Here is an 18,345-nt window from a genome sequence, read left to right as displayed (position 1 = left end):
GAAATTTTAAAATCCTTTTCCCCATTTACAAACTCAGGATGCTATATTCACAGTAAATTGTTCTAGCACTTCAGCAAATCCAATTTGACAATGCCTTACAGCTGACATTCTGAATCTGTCTTCTTTCTTCTCTCCAGTGAAGGCTTCACTCTCTTGTAAGAAAAATCCTCAGATGGGCTTGAAAGACACAGGCAATAACCTATAGGGCTGGAGAAGCACTTCAAAGCTTGCCCACCTAAAAACTGGACCACTTGTAGCCTGTTATACAGACTACAAGATAAATCAACTACTTTGACATCTCTCTTTTTGCCAGGCTTTATTAAATGGATCTTAAGCTACTTCCTACACCGTTCCGATCCTGCTGACAAAATCAACTCCAAGACTTTCTTCACAGAAACAAGTCTCCTAGTTTGTTCATGTTCTCTGAGCACCCCCCTCATCAGCTCTTCAGTGATGTGTTGATGCTCTTATTTTTGTCCATGGGAAAGCAGCTTAATGCAGCCTAAATTGGGAATGGCAGCTTAAATTCCAGCTGCTCTGACGCTTTTTGGTCAGTCTCTAAGAGAAAAACAACATTCTGCTCTCTTGCTTCTTTCCTACATAATACCACCAGTTGTTGCTGCCATCCAGTGCCAATGCTGCTCTATTCCTCCCCCACCCTTAAAGCAGTAAGAGGAATGTTGAAGTTACCCAGGAAGTTTACCCAGGAAAAATTCCTATTTGTCTGGAATAAGCACACATGGCTTAAATGCAAGTTCCTACCATCCTTTGGAACTTACAACCTACAGCTACCACCTCTAGCAAATAAATTACAAGTTCTGTGCTGACACATCTTGTAAAGCTGAAACCCTGGGGCAATGAAATTACATACAACTCTACAAACTCGTTACAGAGTTATATTTCCAATTCTCATGATCGCAGGAAGGTAAGGAGAGGCTAATCCTGACCAAAAGAAACAAAAAAATCAGACAGAAGTCAAATGCTTTCATAAAATTATCTTAAGCATGTCCACACACAAGGACAATATAAAACATCGAACGTAGGCATGATACTTTATGCATTTAAGCAGATTAACTAAACTGTAGAGCAGAGACTTCAGATTTCATTTCTAAATTTACCAAAAATCATCCTTGAAGGTATGCAACTTTATTGCATGGCCACAGTAATATAGGCAGAACATTATTTTTCTTATAGGAAGAATTAACATAAACTAATCAATTAACTTTCAAAGAGAAAAGCAAAGAAAATACATACAATTTTTATCTGAGTTGTGACTAGCATGAGCACCCAGCTCAGGGTATGAAGAGCACTGTAGACTCTAGCAGTAAAGCTAAAGACAGGGTTACCAATTTTTAAAACATCTCACTCTGTAGCAGCAATCTGAAGCACTTCATCTCCTTTCCAGCACTTTTAATTAATGGGCTGGAGGGATAAAACATCACAAAGCCAAAACCCAAAAACTCCAAGAACCTTCCTGCAGTGCATGGGAAGAAGGAGCTTCCACCTGTTTAAGCTAAGCACTTCACTGAGAATTTTAAATCTGTGCATTCACTAGTGAGCCAATTGCTCTCAAAAGCAGGACACTTGCCACAAAGGCTGCTAAATATCCAAAAGGATCACAAGCACACAGCCTATACATGTTTATCATACATTACATGAAGAAAAAACATCAGAACAGTTAAGATAAATTTCACAGAATGCTTAGGTTGGATGAGACCTCCAAGATCATTCAGTCCAAAAGATAAACTTGCCAGTAGACTGTAAGAAAAACAATCCCATAAAGCCATATATCATGGATATGCAGTATACTCTTGATTTAACTGCACCACACACAGCTACACCTTTTCTCTCCATCTCCAGCCCTACCACAGCCCTCTTTGTAAGGAAAAGAAGGGGTAATCATCCTCCCCTGCTACCCATCACCTATTCCACAGCTTATTAAACAGACTTCGAGAAACAAGACCAAAACTAAGTATTCACCAGTGTGACCAAGACCCAGAATTACTTCGTGAAATCCCCCAGCGCTGCTGACTTTGGTGAGTGAGTTCTCTCTTACTCTCGCCTGCAACTAGTTTCTACTGCGGAGATTCCCTGAACATCGGCTTCTGTTATGTCAACACCCAGTTTCATTTAATTTTCCTACGCCAAAGAGCACTTCGAGCAGGAACATTAAAGCAACACCGATTTAAAAAAAAAAAAAAAAAAAAAAAAAAAAGCGAAAACCTTCTTTCTTTCGATCCACAACCGCAGGCACCTCTGAAGGGAAACACGACAGAGAGGCTGCCTCTTTCCCCCCCGGGCAGCCCCCACCACCCTCGGCTGCCCCGACAGCCTTTTCCCTGCCCCCTCACACGTTTTACCCGCGTCTTGCGGCGCCGGTGCCGCTCCGGGTCCGAATACGTCCTATCCACGGCTAACGCCGTGTCGCTGCCCGGCATGTTCCCCCGCTGCTACCGCTGCCGCCTCCTCCTCTTTTTGATCCCCAGAGGCAAAAGCCCGCGCTCAGGTCTGGGTCCCGGCAGCGGCACTGAGGAGCGAAGCTGCTGCCGCCGGAGTGCGGGAGGGCCGGGCACGCCCGGAGGGGCGTGCCCGGCCCTCCCGCACTCCGGCGGCAGCCGCTCCGATCTTCCCGAGCCGGCACACCCGGGTTAACCCCTCAGCTCTCCGGCTCCCGCCGCATGAGGAGGGAGGAGGAAGGTGCCGACTCGCCCGTTATGGCGCCCAACGGTCGGGTGGCGAGGAGAAGGGGTCATGGCTGTGGTGTTCTCACCCCCTCCCAAGCACCCCCGGCTTCGAAGAAGGGAGAACGCCTGAGGGGAGGAAGGGGTGGGGGCGGGCCATAAATCGGATTTTTTGGGGGGGTTTAATTTTGAAGGCTGGCGCTTCTGAGAGAGCTGGAGGGATCTGGGATGACCTCCTAGAGTTATGGACAGAGAGGTGACAGGGCCATGCCTCCCGCTGATGGCCACTGGTGCGCTTCAGGATTTTGGCTAACGCGCCAGCCCTTGGAGGGGGTTATCATCGAGTGGCCATTTCCACTTCTGGTAACAGCAATCTAGACCCTGTGGCTACAGCGAAACATCACAAAATATACCGAATCCTACAAGCCCAAAGGGAAAAGGAAGAAACCCGAAGTATTAAGTATGTTGTCAGTCTGGGGCAAACTCACTTCTGAGGGTTTGACTGTGGTAGCACAGAGCACCCTGGACACGGTTGAGTGCTGCTGCCGGAAAGCTTTTGATACCTAGAGATTTACACAACAAACATGTTACAAAAGTCCCCTCGAACCGACTGCAGTATCAGGGGCTGTGTTTTCCAAAGTGGTGAGCGGAACACGGTAAGAAATTCAGTCCCTGTTGCTGCACATGACACCTATGAAGTAAGTCCTTCAGTAGCCTGGCACAGGGGAGCTTCAAACCATACTTCTGAACCATACTTCTGAAAACACACTTTCCAGGGCATGCATATGCCAGTTCCTAAGACTTAAACACAGTTCCTGATTGATTTTTGTGTTCATCTTCAGGACACCTGTGCTGAGGAATGCATTTAAATCAGTAGTACTTAATACATTTTAAACTACTGAAAAAATGTAAGTAGAATACTACTTACTCATTAAATTGCACAGGAGATGTACTTTTTTCTTTCCTGGACTAAACAGAATAGCTGAGTTGCCAATTCTACCTTGCTAAACAAGGTAAATCTGGAGTTCCTTCAGACTGACTCCCTTGCACGACTTCACCTTTTAGGTACAGTTTTTATCGAGCTCATGTGTGAGTCACTCTGCTTTTCTTCTCCAGTTGGAGACAGCAACAGTCCCAAGGCGTGTGCATATATAAACATACATAAATCAACATAGCTAACTAGCCTAGGGGGAGCATGCAGCTTTTGAAAAATGTTTCCCTGCCAGTATTTACATTTTTATTGGAATCTAATGTTCTAAGATAACACTGCTATCGGAGGTTAGTTACCTGACACAAAGGCTTTTTTTTTTTTTTTTAATCCTGATTAAAAAATTAAAGTCTTGAGATTTCCAAAGTAAAAATAAATCCTAGACCTCACCTTCTTGGCAGGTGTTTCTTCTTCAACTCTAACGCCAGTTTTAACAAAGTTATCCCAAATTCATAGACCCATTAGGTAGTGAGTTGGCTTACTAAGGGACAGGTGATGACTTGCCATGCTTCCTATGCTTCCTTGCTGAACAGGATAGCTGAAGTTGGAAGGCTGCTGGGAAAAAGCTTTAAAATGGGAACTGGATTTCTTCAGCTCAGACATTAAAGTTAATTCAATACTCAAAATGTGCCAGAGGGTAGGGAACTCTGGAGGTAAAGGTCAGTAAGAAATCAAATAGGCAAATATTGTGGGTTTGGGGTTTTCTCTGAAGTAATAATTGCACATTTCCAAAGGGGACTGTGCAGGTTCCAGCACACAGGATGAAACACCCTTATTTCCCCAGAAACCTTCAGGAGGTTTTTTAAGCCTTGCCAGATGTAGTTGATCAAAGCATAGAGAGGTTAAGCAGTTGGAAATGGGACACATAAAAGGCTTGAACTGCTTGGTTCTTTAGTAATATAAGGCTTATTCTAAATCATTCTTTATTCAAAAGTTTTAGAGTTTTATTTAAGTAATATGAGCATACTAGCCAAAAAATAATAAAATTTCCCTTCAAGATACAAAGAGGCAGGGATGTTCAATATGTATTTAGAGGTATATCATATGTGGTTAGGCTCAGTAGTCTTACCATACATACTAATATACTTATGAAGAAAGAACTCTCCTAATGTAAAAGAGAGGATAACGTGGTTTGTCTCTCATAAGACTTTGGTGTTGCATTAGTCACACCTTCCAATCAAGCCTATGGATCCTCTTGCTTGGGCACTGCCCTCAGTGGTGCCTGTTAATGCCATAGAATCATAGAATCATAAAATTGGCTGGGTTGGAAGGGACCTCAGAGATCATCAAGTCCAACCTTTGATCCACTACCGCTGCAGTTACCAGACCATGGCACTGGGTGCCACATCCAGTCTCTTTTTAAATAAGAGATGGATTCTCCACGGATGGAGAATCCATTACTTCCCGGGGCAGCCCATTCCAATGTCTGATCACCCTCTCAGTAAAGAAATTCTTTCTAATCTCCAACCTAAACCTCCCCTGGCACAACTTAAAACTGTGCCCTCTTGTCTTGCTGAGAGTTGCCTGGGTAAAGAGACCAACCCCCCCCCTGGCTACAATCTCCTTACAGGGAGTTGTAGAGAGTGATGAGGTCTCCCCTGAGCCTCCTCTTCTCCAGGCTGAACACCCCCAGCTCCCTCAGCCTCTCCTCATAGGATCTGTGCTCGAGTCCCTTCACCAGCCTGGTTGCCCTCCTTTGGACCTGCTCCAGCACCTCAATCTCCTTCCTAAACTGAGGGGCCCAGAACTGGACACAGGACTCAAGGTGTGGCCTCACCAGCACTGAGTACAGGGGCAGAATCACTTCCTTGGGCCTGCTGGCCACGCTGTTCCTGATCCAGGCCAGGATGCCATTGGCCTTCTTGGCTACCTGGGCACACTGCTGGCTCATGTTCAGCTTCCTGTCAATCCAGACTCCCAGGTCCCTCTCTGTCTGGCTGCTCTCCAACCACTCTGTCCCCAGCCTGGAGCTCCCCATGGGGTTGTTGTGGCCAAAGTGCAGGACCTGGCACTTGGCCTTGTTGAACCTCAGCAACAACAGGTCCCATGCACTGCACCAGCAGTAAATGCCCTGGTAGTGGGCAGTTCCTGGAGGAGCTGTGACCATGGAGCAGCAAGCTGGGCAACCAGGAGCAATGCTGCACAGAGCCAGCAAGCTACAGTGGAGCAGAAAGAGCTGCCTGAGTAGAGTCACCTGTCCCACAGGTCAGGAGAGCCCTTTCACACAACGTGATTAGGAGCTGTTACCATCTTGGCAGTCTTGTGCTGTACTTGGAGAAGGTCTCGATAAATGGTCCTTTTCATAAGCTGGAGTCAGATCACCGTCTTCAGCATGTAAGGTCAGTGTATATCAAGCTGTGGTGCCATGCAACTCTTGCCCAGCCAAAGAGTGCTTTTTTTCCCCATTATCTTTTCCCCTCACATTTGTGCTGCTAGGTAGTCCCTGGCCTGTAGCAGGAGCAAAAAAACTACAATCCTGTGGCATGTTTGCAGAATGCATTCAATTTTGCTTGTCTCAGCAAAGACAACTCCCTCTTCTCTCACACACACAGCTGGTTTGCACAGCTCTCCTTCCTCACTCCAAAACAGAGGCATGACTCCCTGAACGCAGCAGAATACTGCACAGCACAGTACATCTGACAGGCTCACCAAGTACTTTTCTCACTGTTATTTTCTAAAGCCCACAGAGTTTGCATAAATGCTCTTCCCACACACTGCACCTCCTCCTAACTGAACTTTTAACACTCTAAAGCAAATCCTTCCAGACGCTGGTGAGAGCATGAGGCTGCTGGACTCATAGTGACATAGATAGAAGTGTTAGCTGATAAATGAATTCTCTCACCCTTTGTTCTTCTTGTGAAGCATTTTTAAAATTAATTTCTATAGTCTGAATTAATGATAAGAGCCTTAAATCATCCCAGCAATCCATTCTGTCAATTTTAAAGTTCAAAAACCTCAAAACCCCTCACTGACTGCCCTGCTGTCCTTAGACGCAAAGAGTAAATTTATCTTTTTCCAGTGTTTTCCCTCAGTTCAGCATGCTTGCATGACAGACAATGTTAAACTCTTGATATTTACATTATTTTGCCTACCCTTTTAAAGTAACCTTTTAAAAAATAATGCTAATTAGGAATGGAAAGTCTGGTGAGACTTAAATGTTCACACAAAGGTGAACGCACCACTATATTTGGCATGCAAAGGGATACACATCAATCACGGGTCTGCCTACATTGCCCCATTTTAGGAAAATCAAATTTCTTGGAGGATCAGACAAAGCACTGCCCAAAGAAGGCCTCTCAGGTGGAGGCTGAGCTTCCTACCCATGACTCCTGTCTCATTCATCCCTGTGAAAGCTGCACCTTTGCCATCCATTTCCTGCACAGCAGACACAGCAGTCCCACCTGTGAGCCAGGAATTATCGATGTCATGGAGGGAGAAGGAGGGGCATTACTTTGCAAAATCCAACTCCCACACCATGTAATCCCATAGATGGGGTCATACATACACAATGGAAAGTATCACAAGAAAGAAAACCTTTAGGGAGATGGAAGGCGTGGAAATCCTGTCACTGGGAGGCTGGCTAGAGGTCTGCCGCCTTTCCAGTTTTATTGTAAGTCTGGACCTTGGAAATTTACTTTACTTCTTTACTTCTTTCACTACCACGTTTGTAAAAGCAGCAGCACAGCACATCTTTCTTCTGAGGGGAACCTTGATCTCTCTGGAATTAAAAATATTGTGACTAAGAATTGTGTTCTGATGTTTGTTCGGAGAAATTAAACACGTTGTCAAGAGTATACTGGCAAACGTACAATCAGGAAAAAGGTGAAGGTCCTTTTTTTTCCACAGTGGTAACATCTGTACTCTAAACAGGATGCTGAGGATTCTTACGGGAGACTTTTTAACATGCCTTCCAAATCTTTTCTGAAAGCTTGTAGCGACCAGCCTCGGGGGAAATGCTCTGCCTGATGACAGAGCACCAGTGCCATTTCTGACGACAAATGGGGCAGCGCTGAGTGACGTTGGTCTTGCAGTTACCCGTGAGCACTCTGTCACAACTCTCAATTTATCTACCAAAGCATGAACCTTTCACACCCACAGGAAAGGAGATACTCGGCTTGTCTGTTCCCAGCACTAACTACCAAGGGATCACACTGAGACTTACAGATTGCATTGTCAAGCTCTGACGTTCGTTCAGAAGATGTTGATAAATATTCAGATGTCAAACTAACAGTTTAAATTGACTCCTTCTCTCCTCCCCTGTTCTCTCCCCATTAGGAAGTATTTTATGTGCATACAGGATGTAGCAGCCATGGACATACTGTGAGTACCCATTTTCTGCACAGGAAAAAACTTCAGAACTAGGACTGTCATTGCATATTAGTGAGATGCATTGATAGGGAGTGAAGTATAGAGAAGCAAGTGAAAAATTCCAGGTGAGGGTAGTAGATCTCCCTCTTCTTTCTCTCTGCTGCCTACTATCATGCGTCTGATAGTTGTTTGATAAGAAGCAATTTCAAGCCCTTTTCTTGTTCTTGTACTGCCTAGGAAATTTCTGCTAAGTAATTCCTCATTGCTGCTACCAAGTGACAGCAGAGGTGCAAAGAGTACCTACAGGATGGTGGCAGTGTTTTGAATTTCAAATGCTGTGAATAAGAGTCACCTTTTTAGCAGACTTCAATAACAGCTACTCTGTAATACCCAAGAACCAGCCCGTAAGCCCAGCTATTTACATTAGAGATGACCCATGTGGCAGAAGCAAGTATAAAATTCTCTCTCGGGCAATGTGAATGGGTTTTGCTCATCAGTTTGCAAATTTTCTTGTGCCTTACAGTATGTAATTTGGGGCCCTTCTGGGAATAAGTGCATCCAGCCTGCCTGTCCCAAATCAGCTACTTTGATATTACCATGAGGTATGCAGGACCAACAGCTGCAGCCTGTTGGCACACAAAGGTGTGCCTCATTCCAAAACACAAACATGGACTTGCAGCCAAACTGTTCAGATTGCAGCCCCAGAAGACAGCCTGAATCTCCTATTACTGCATATCCCACTGGTTACATCAGTGAGATCTTTTATCCCAAATTAAACCAAACAAGCCAAACCTCAAACTAGACATAGCCCACAAGCATTACTCTTGGCATCTGCTGCCTCTACCCACTGCTCAGAGAAGCCCACACAGCCCCCATGAAGTGGCACGTAGCTGACATCTGAGCTCCTAAACACTCTGTAAGTGAATACACCACAGCTTTCGCCCTACTGCTTTATGTCTGTAGCTTCACAGACATCCCAGCTCAGCTTGTGGCTGATGGCTGCACACAGAGATTGTGGATTGTGCTGGATAGGAACCTGTTGATTTTATTTGTCTATGAAGAGCATTGCATGGCCATGGGTCTGCATAAGTTATGTCATGCTAAATGTGTGACATCAATTATTTCCATATCAAGAGACAATGTCAAATGCAGGATTAGGCCTGTCAATCAAAAAACACAGATGGGTTATGAGAGGACAGAAAAAATTAATGATTATGCAAAAGTAAGCCTACACCTCTTCCTGGTGAGCACTGTTCACAGCTTAGCCCTTTGGGTTTCACTACACTGACAGTCTACAGAGATGCAAGTTACACCTACAACTCATCTAACTGTAGGTCTGCTAAACCTAATTCAATGCAGTATGAGAAATCTCCTTTAAAACCACAAGAACAGGGAAGTGTGTTAAGCTGCTCATCTGTTTAGTTAACTGGGTATTCATAAAAACCATTAGATAAATACAGTTAAGAGGCCATTTAAGACAAGGGCAATAAAACCAGAAAGCTCCTTCCAGGTCTCAATCTGCCAGACCTAAATATATGACATTCAGCTCTGATTTGAGTCACAGGGATTTGAAAGATTAACATCAACTAAGCAGAAAAGACTAATGCCACTATGTTTAATCACCATAATTTTTCCAAGTGCCTGACTTTTCTCAACAAATATTTTAAAGGCGGCAAATTACAAACAAAAAATACAGCATAGCAGAGATATTTGCATTAGGCTAAGTAAATCTGTACCTCCATCATTTGTAAGTATCAAGTAACACATTCCCTTTACTCACTTAAATATAGTAATTTATCAAGGAGCAGGTTCTGGGGTTATTACTATGTATTACTATATAGTTCTACAGCACAGTTTTCACAGAATAAAATATTTGTTGCTTGGTTGCATTGATAACAGGTGTTAAGTTCATTTTACTTTCATTTAATAATTATTTTATGGATAAAATCCAGGTTCATTGATTAAAGTTTGGCCAACTGCTTCAATATGCAAGGCCTTTATCACATATTTCTGCATATTCCCTAGCAAACTCACTCACTACCGATGTCTCAAAGATAGGTGCAGAGCTTCATAATTTCCTGTACGTAAGTGAGCATTTTTAACAATAGCAAACAGCAGCATTTGTATGCATACGTTCCTGGACCAGAACTACACAATTATTACTGTTTGAATCATTATTTAGATTGGAATTTAGATTTAGTGAGTTTAGACATGTGACTAGTTGACCATGGAAGCAAGGTATAAGATGTAGCATGATTTCATCCTTTGGGGCCTTTTAAAATCATAAAGTCATTCACTATTATTCATTAAGAAATTCTGAGGGCAATTCTTGAAAGATTGACATCTTCTGCTGTTTTCTTATACAACCAGTGAGATGTATGAGATATAGATTGTAATTTTCTTATCCTGGGGACCTGAGTTTCATTAGGAATCTATAAAAAGCAGCTTATTTAACAATGTTTTTGGAAACTGTAGCAACACAAGTTAAGAGTCCTAGCATTTGAGGGGTGTTTCCCCCTGAAATTCCATTAATGGAAAATGTTACAGCATGAGATCACTGGCACATGGAACAGTAGAGATACAACATTTGGCAATAAAAATTCCTATTCTACCAGACAGGGCTATAATTTTCTGGAACAAAATTAATAAGTTGTTGTCCCAGTATAACTGTAACCAAGCTTTTCCTATTAAAGGTGTATCCATGAAGGGTGGGCTTTCTTTTTCTTTAAAGATACAGCTATGCTGAAAAAGCATTTATATGTAAGGCAATCCTAAGGCAACTGAGGCATAGAAAACCTCAGTCATCCATTGAGATGCCTGATGGCACACACAGAAGACACCCTGCAGCAGCCAGACAGCTCTGTAAGTGGAAGAAACTGCAACCCCTCTGCCCTACCAGCACCCACTCTGTACACAGCTTCAGCCCTACCCATCACCAGCAAGCCTCAAGTGTCACAGGAACATGAAGCTGTCCTTCTTCTTGCCTATAAACCCCAATTTTGGTAGCAAGGTTTGGGTTGGTTTGATCTGGTCTTTGCTTGAGCTCCCCACTTACTTTGTAGGAACCTCAGGCCAACAGTTTTACAGATGTCAGATTACTCAAGCCCAGTAAAAAGGCATGACATTATCAGTAAGAATTTCACAGGCACACACTTACAAATCAAAACAAAAGAAAAAAAGTAATAATTACAGGCTTACTAGTGAAACTCTTCTGTCACAATGTTCTTACATTTATTTGTGTTGATGTGTGTTTCACACACACGCACAGCCCTGTGGACAAATTTATTTAAAGTATTACAAAGGGAGAAACTGAATGTTCCAGCTTTCCTGTTCTTCTAATAATGATTAATTATTACATGTAGGTTTCAAAAGACTCGTGAGTGTAGGCATTGGAGCAATATATAAATTCTAATAGCATCAGAAAAACTCTAATAGCAACATTATCATAAGTAACTAAAGTTCCAATGAGCAGCCATATAAAATTTACAACAAAGTAACAAAGCTGTGGAGTGTATTACACAAATCAAGACAAACCCTTCAGGAACAAGTAGTATCAGAAAGACACAGGAGGTGAAAGGAAAATGCCTATCTTGTAATTCACTCTGCTGCTCACTCATTCCATTTTCACCATCATGAACACACACAGGTCTGATAAATTATGAAACAACAGAGCACATTCTTCATTTACACTCACCAATCCCATGCATTTCTTTCAATGAAAGGCTGTCTTTTTTCTAAATGATCCATTTTCTCATGTTTTCTATCTCTTAAAATTACATACCACAAACCCATCACTGTTTGAAAACTTAACAGGAAAAAACCTCTTCAGAGAGTTTTTGTTTTCATTGCACTTCATTTTCATTTCTGTCACAAGTTTTCAGGAAGATCACAATATAGAACTTACCGTTTTCCAGAAGTTCTGGTTTGTGCCGCTGGCACTAGGCATGGTTTGAGGATCTGCTTAAGCTGAAAGGCAGAGTCCTCCCTCCTTGGCTGGTCAGCATGGCAGCACTGGGCACACACCTGGAGCTCTGCTGTCACTGCACAGGCAAGAACAGCCCAATGAGCACTCCCTATATATGTCCCTGGGGTGTAGATAAGGAATGATCCCAGATACAGGTGGGGCTTCCTGATAGCACTGCCACCGGCTGACATCAGCCACTTTAAGGGCCATAAACAGAAATGGTCTCCTGATACCAGCCTGGTGGGAGCAATTTGTGTGAGCTGCCCACAGGCAGTAAAGCAGGCAGAGGGTTATTTATGCTACAGACTTAAAATGCAAGAAGTGACTGCTTGGATGCCACTGCTTCAGAGTTATATGAAGAATTATTGCCTGCAATGCAACACAGGATGATGCCACCATCAAGGCAGAGAGGCCTACCTTTAAAGTCAGTGTTTGTTCTACTATCCTACCCTGGAGGCTGGGTTTTAATTCACATGCAACAATGGTGAGATGGCCAGAGAGCTGATCCAGGTCAAAACTATCTTCATCAAAACAGATTATTAGATTGCAAAAGTACAGAGGTATTATACCTATAAAGGTCCCTGGTGTGACTGGCTGCAGAGCTCCTCCTGACATGGTGTTGCCTCAGGAAAGTGGGCAGAGAATCGTGTCTCAGGACAGAAGTACAACCTAGCTCAAGTCAGAAGTAAGAACTAAAGATCATGCAATCACGTTCTTAGTTGTCATGGGCTTGTGTCATAACATGCTTGGTACATTCGTATCCAAAGACTGTTAAAATCAATATACTATGGACCTTTATAAAGGTTAAATATCCTTGTAAAGACATGGACTGAAGATACATCAAATGTTAATCTATCTAACATATATGGAAATCTGTAAAAGCATGGGCACACCAAAATGAGCCTTTAAACCTTTAAAATTAACCATTTTCTCATTCTCTAACAGAATTTCAATAATAGTATGAATCACTCTGGCCTTGGAAAAATAATAAACAGCTTCATCCAAGCAAAAACCTAGTGGGAAGCTTAAAAGTGTTCTGGTGAAACTGAGATCAGCAATTACATGAGTATCATAATACCAGCTGCTGAAATTATGATGAGGGAAAGCTGAAAACTAACAGGACTGCCTAAAGGACCAAGAATAATGCAAATGTGGCATTAGAACATCTGTGGCGATAAAGCATCTGGGGTATCTAAACTATCATCTGGTTTGATTGAAAAGGGAAAAAAAAATCTCTCTATATAAATAAAATGAGTGACCCAGCAGAAATGCTATGCTCTTGTCTTCTCTAAGAATGTGTTATCTTCCAGGGGATGTCTGATTAAATCTGTACTGCTACTGATAATGAAATATATTCCTTGCTATTAATAATGAAATTTCCTTTAGCTTTCTAGACTTTGGTCATTCCCCAAAACTATAATACATTTCTTCTTTGAAGGCACCCAAAAGTAAGAAATAAGGATGCATATGTACACAACTCAGCTTCATTGATGCAGAAAAAAAATAGATAATCTCGACTAAATCAGCAGGAAGTTCTTGCATTCCTCTGTAGTGAATGGAGACAGGCAGCAGAGTAGACATTTAAAAGTTAATCAGTGTCCCTAAGCATTTATATAGCTTCAAGTGAATCATCTTCTTAAGAAGAAAAACAAATGTTTAGTAACCATTGTCAACAAGACAATTTCAACCCACCTATCCAAATCATGTAGTGATTTGAAAACAGACAACAGAATTGATTTTAAAACATTAACAGACACCAAATCAGGTTTTCCCCTTACAAGATGTGGGGTTTTTTTAGTTTACAGATACCTTTTTCTTTCCTCTTTGCATGCCCAGAGATGAACTCCCTACAACTTGTTTGCACTGGAACAGACCTCTTTTTCACTTCATTTCCCCACAACTTCTTCACACAGCTTTCCTGTTTCCTTTTGTAACTTTCAGATGTACACAAATACCAATGTGCACTGGTAAACAAATGGTACCTGAGCTTTTCCCCTTCCCTACTTTTCCAATATTCCTCTGTAGCTGTGAATGAAATTTACAGCAAACAAGTCCTTACTGTTTTCAATGTCTTTACACTGTCCTGTAACCACAGAAGTAAGAAAAAGACAAAAGCCTGGCCAGAAATCTTGAAGGTTAAAATACATTGCTCATGCAATCTTCTCTTTGTTCATCAAGCATGCTACAGACATGCATATGTATAAAAACACATCATTAATTTATGCCTCCCCAGTGCTTACAGCATCTTATGGCCAGAGCAAAGAGTTTTCATGTGACACTGCCTGGTGTGTGGGGGGAACACCCACACTTCCTCAGACTTCATTCTGCCAAAAAAGTGTGAGCAGTTAACAACTGGGCATTGGGTTGGATGGAGAGCTAATAATAAAATAGGGTAGTGGGAAGAAAGTTAACAGGGGTGGGTTGGTTTGTTTTCTGAGAAGGGATGGACCAGTCTTGAAGAGAGCATTTTTGTCCCAAGAAGAAAAGCAATAAGTGGACCTCTTTACATGTTATGGGTTGACTGGAAAGGTTGCTTAGCTGTTTTGTTAGTATTTAACTATTCCAACAGGCTTTTTAAATGTCCTTAATTGGGACAATCCTTTTAACTTCTATGAGCATTACCAATTTTAAACAGTTAAGGACCCTCCCAAATCTTTTCTGTTATTACCAGTGAGTTTTAGTTCTGTAAATTGTGGCCAGCCACTAAAGCATGGGGGAAAAAAAAAATCAGTCCTGTAATTGGAGCAAGCAAGTTCTTCTCATGTTCTGTAGAGCCATTCATATTGGATGCAGCATCAGTGTCTGTATTTAGTACAGTCCTGCTGGAGGTGTGCAATGAAGTCTTGCTTTCAGCCACTAATAAATCTGAAATTCTGTGGCACACAGATACCTTTGAATGTTGGATAGGGAGCCCTTACTCACACTTGTCTGTGTCTAGCTATTATTTATATACACAGATATGTACAATTATTCATAGCTATATAAAGAATATGCAATAGCATCATTTCTTGAATTATAAGTATGAGAAGATGGATGAGGATGAAAAGTTGCAACTTTAATACCAAGGAGATATAGTGTTTTCATATTAACAGGTTGGCTATGAGCTAGCAGAAGCACTTTTACTAGGAAAGTGTCTCAGGAAGAGAGAAGAAATGTGTAATTTGTTCTAGGTGGCTTTTCCTAATTCCATTTACTAGGATTTAATTCAATGAGTGCTTGTTCTCCAAAAGAAATTTCTGTCTCTAGGTTTCTTCACATATGTTACCTCTTTGATCTGATCAGCATACAGTACCACTGCTTAGCCATATGGAGATTCCTACATGAGACATCACTGTTCAGTTAGACCTTGACAGACCCTGTAGGTGAGATGCCTGCTGCAATGGGTCCTCAAGACTAGTTCTTTGTATTTTGAATTTCACATGAATTTTGCAAAGACGCTGACGTATTAATGCAAGTATTTTGAAGAATATACTGACCGTGTTGGGATTCTGTGGTACAGAGACAGTGTGTGGTTCTGAGACAGAACATGGAAAGTATTTTTCAGATTTTAAAAATGTGTACATACAAATTATTCACCTAATCTATGGCCAATGGCTCTTCTGTAAGGTTATTTCAAAGGCATCTGACTTATCCATCACTCAGGGCTATAGTATGTACATCATTTATTAAAACTTAACTGTGCCCGGATAATCTATTTGGTCTTTTTAATTCATTTTTTATCTGTCTTTCCTTTAAAGAGATCTGGAGAGTATCAAGGTGAGGTGCTAACAAAGTAACAGAGTTAACTTTCAGATACAGCCACAGCTAACGCCACTATAACTGGGGAGTTTGAAAGGTGTCCCACTACAACCTTTTATCATTACTCAATCTTGATCTTTCCACATTCTGTGATTTTGTGACTTCCTTGAAAGACTTGACACATACAGGTATCTTTCAATTATTAACCTGAAGGATCTTTATATAAATACAATATATATACACACACATGATATATGTGCATGCATATATTGTGTATAGAAGTTGTGGTCTAATATAACACAAATATATTTAAGTGATACTAGTAAAGAAAACAGAGATGACGCTGTTCCCACAATAGAATCTCTTGAGCTCTCCCCACGTTGGGCTCCGTATCACCATCAAGGGCATCATTGTACGTTTTACACTGTTGGCACAGGATGAATTTCACCTCTCAGTTTCTAATCCATCTCATCTGTCATCCTCTTCAAAAGATGGAAGAGTAGATGGATGAATTAGATGAATTTGAAATAAATCATAAGGAAGATAAACGTTAACTGAGTCTCTTCAGCCTCAGCTGTGTACCGATGGAAATTCTTTTCAGCACAGATGGTTTGTTTTGACCACACTATGTCATTTAAATGTTATAATAACCAAAACTGGGTTATTTTGTGGCAGCAGCCAGTTTCCAAGGGAAGTTAAAAGCATGTGGGCATGGAGAAAGTTATAATTGATAGTAAGCACAGCAACAAAACTCAGTAATCCACTGTGTAGGTGATACTACAAGACACATGACAGCTTGCCTTAAACAATTCATTGCATCTGTTGGCAAGCTAAAATCCAGCAGTACCATGGCTTAAATTTGCCCTGAAGAGAAAGAATTCAATATAAAAAAAATCTCCTTATATGTATCAACATTTAGCTTTAAATGTATGTTGATAACTGGAAGCCTAACAAAATAAATTCAGTGTGCAGCACACAAGCTTTAGCTGCAGCTCCATCAAAAAGAATGTTTTCTTGTCCCAGACAGAGGACAGCAAGCACTTTCTTTCAGTCCAACATTGCTTCATTTGCCATGGAGTTACACATCTGATCCTTCCTCTACCAACAGCAGAGGAGCGGGGGGTGCAGATGTCACCTACTTGTGTGCAGGTCCATGTCCTGCTCCATTCACGGCTGGAGTGGGCTGGAAACTTTGCAAAGGGATATTGTTGCTTCTGTTGACATGATATGATAAATTCTTGAGCTATTTTTTTCTGTTGAAATCTGCCTGTAACCTTATTTGTTAATGTCAGTTGCCCTGAATAAACGCTCAGCAAGTACTGATTTGCACTGATTCACCCAGGGAGAAAAAAATGTTGACAGTCAGAGGCTCCTTCTTGCTGTTGCTGTATTTTTCAAATATTTTCAGATATTACTCTGGTTATACAGGACCCCGGGGACTGCAATGAGAAGCTACTGGACCACATACATTTTTGTAACCTTTCTTCAGGTGCCGTGTTAGAAAATGGAGGCTGGGATGGGGTCAAGTTAACAGTCTCAGTGGCGAAGGCTTAGCTGAGGTTTACTGGGAGGCCTTTACAAAAGAAGCTGTGAGAAATCCTACAGAAGAAACTGACAGACAAATCAGGAGAGCATGTGGTACTTGGCATCTGCTCTTGTGCAGGATGGATTAAGAGTGGAACAAGGTACCTTAGACATCTAAAAAAAAACAAAACAACAACCAAGCAATATTCCTGCTTCACGAGCAGCCTCCTGAAAAAGCTGCTATTTTTGCCTTCATCCATACTGCCCAAGAATCAAAATAAAGTACATAACAACAGGGGAAAAAAAATCTGCAGTAACCTTTCAAATGCAGGAAGAGAAGTACTCACTAACACTTTATTATGCCTTAAAATTTTTATGTAACTTGAAATGTCTGAATAGCCTGCAATGGGTCAATTACCTCGCAAAGATCTCAAATCCCTTTAAAGATGAAGACTGTGAACCAGAAAACCATTTCTATTGATTTTTTGTTTTTCTTGTCTAGTGTTTCTGTAAACGTGCTTTTCATTCAGACTTATTTTTATTCCGTGTGCTGCAACCATCATCTGGACATAAGAGGAGAAGCAATGGGATGTGGAATAGCACAGGGGAGGGAGCAGCAGCACAGGAAGAGCAAGAAAGGAGATGGGGAAAACTTGTGCAGTGGCTGTATGCTCACATTTTTTTGAGCAACAAGCATGTCGTGTTTGTTTTTTTTAATACACCATCATCCTCACTTTCAGCTCCCCACGGAAGACATTTAACTGCTGAGAGAAGCCAGTGAGACATGGCAGCACCACCTGGCAGGCAGAGCTTGGGAGCATGCAGCAGTGCTGAGTATGATTTGTCACTGACCTGTAAAGTCCCCAGCCCCTGGGGTGCAGGCAGCGGGGCTGTGCAAGTCCCACAACAGTGAACAGAGGGTTAGGGTCCTGCTCTGAGGCCCACAGCACTCAAGAAAGACATGGATCTGTTGGAATGAATCCAAGGGAGGGCCACAAAAACAATCAGAGGGTTGGAACACCTCTCTTTTGATGAAAGGCTGAGAGAGTTGTGTTTTTTAAGCCTGGAAAGAGAAGGCTTTGGGAGACCTTTTTGCAGACTTTCAGAACTTAAAGGGGGACTATGAGAAATATGGGGACAAA

At 41.9% G+C, this 18,345-nt stretch overlaps 1 protein-coding gene across 6 annotated transcripts in view; it reads right to left on the bottom strand.

Annotated features, from left to right (window-relative positions):
• TMCC3 (transmembrane and coiled-coil domain family 3) overlaps positions 1-18,345 on the bottom strand; it is a 134,909-nt gene that overhangs the window by 43,943 nt on the left and 72,621 nt on the right. Inside the window, exon 1 of one of the 6 annotated variants that reach the window (XM_071765024.1) lies at positions 11,882-12,030. The exons of 3 other annotated variants lie outside the window; for them this stretch is intronic. In XM_071765024.1, the coding sequence (XP_071621125.1) occupies positions 11,882-11,923 (42 nt within the window). In that variant the 5' untranslated portion in view covers positions 11,924-12,030. Of the gene's footprint in view, positions 1-2,360; positions 2,564-11,881; positions 12,031-18,345 lie in introns of those variants that run through there. 2 more of the 6 variants (XM_071765018.1, XM_071765038.1) reach the window with 2 other exon arrangements.

Source organism: Heliangelus exortis, chromosome 1, assembly GCF_036169615.1.
Source record: "Heliangelus exortis chromosome 1, bHelExo1.hap1, whole genome shotgun sequence".
NCBI classification, from domain to species: domain Eukaryota; kingdom Metazoa; phylum Chordata; class Aves; order Apodiformes; family Trochilidae; genus Heliangelus; species Heliangelus exortis.
Note: the sequence above shows the minus strand (reverse complement) of the source record. Positions and strands in the feature narration are given on the sequence as shown.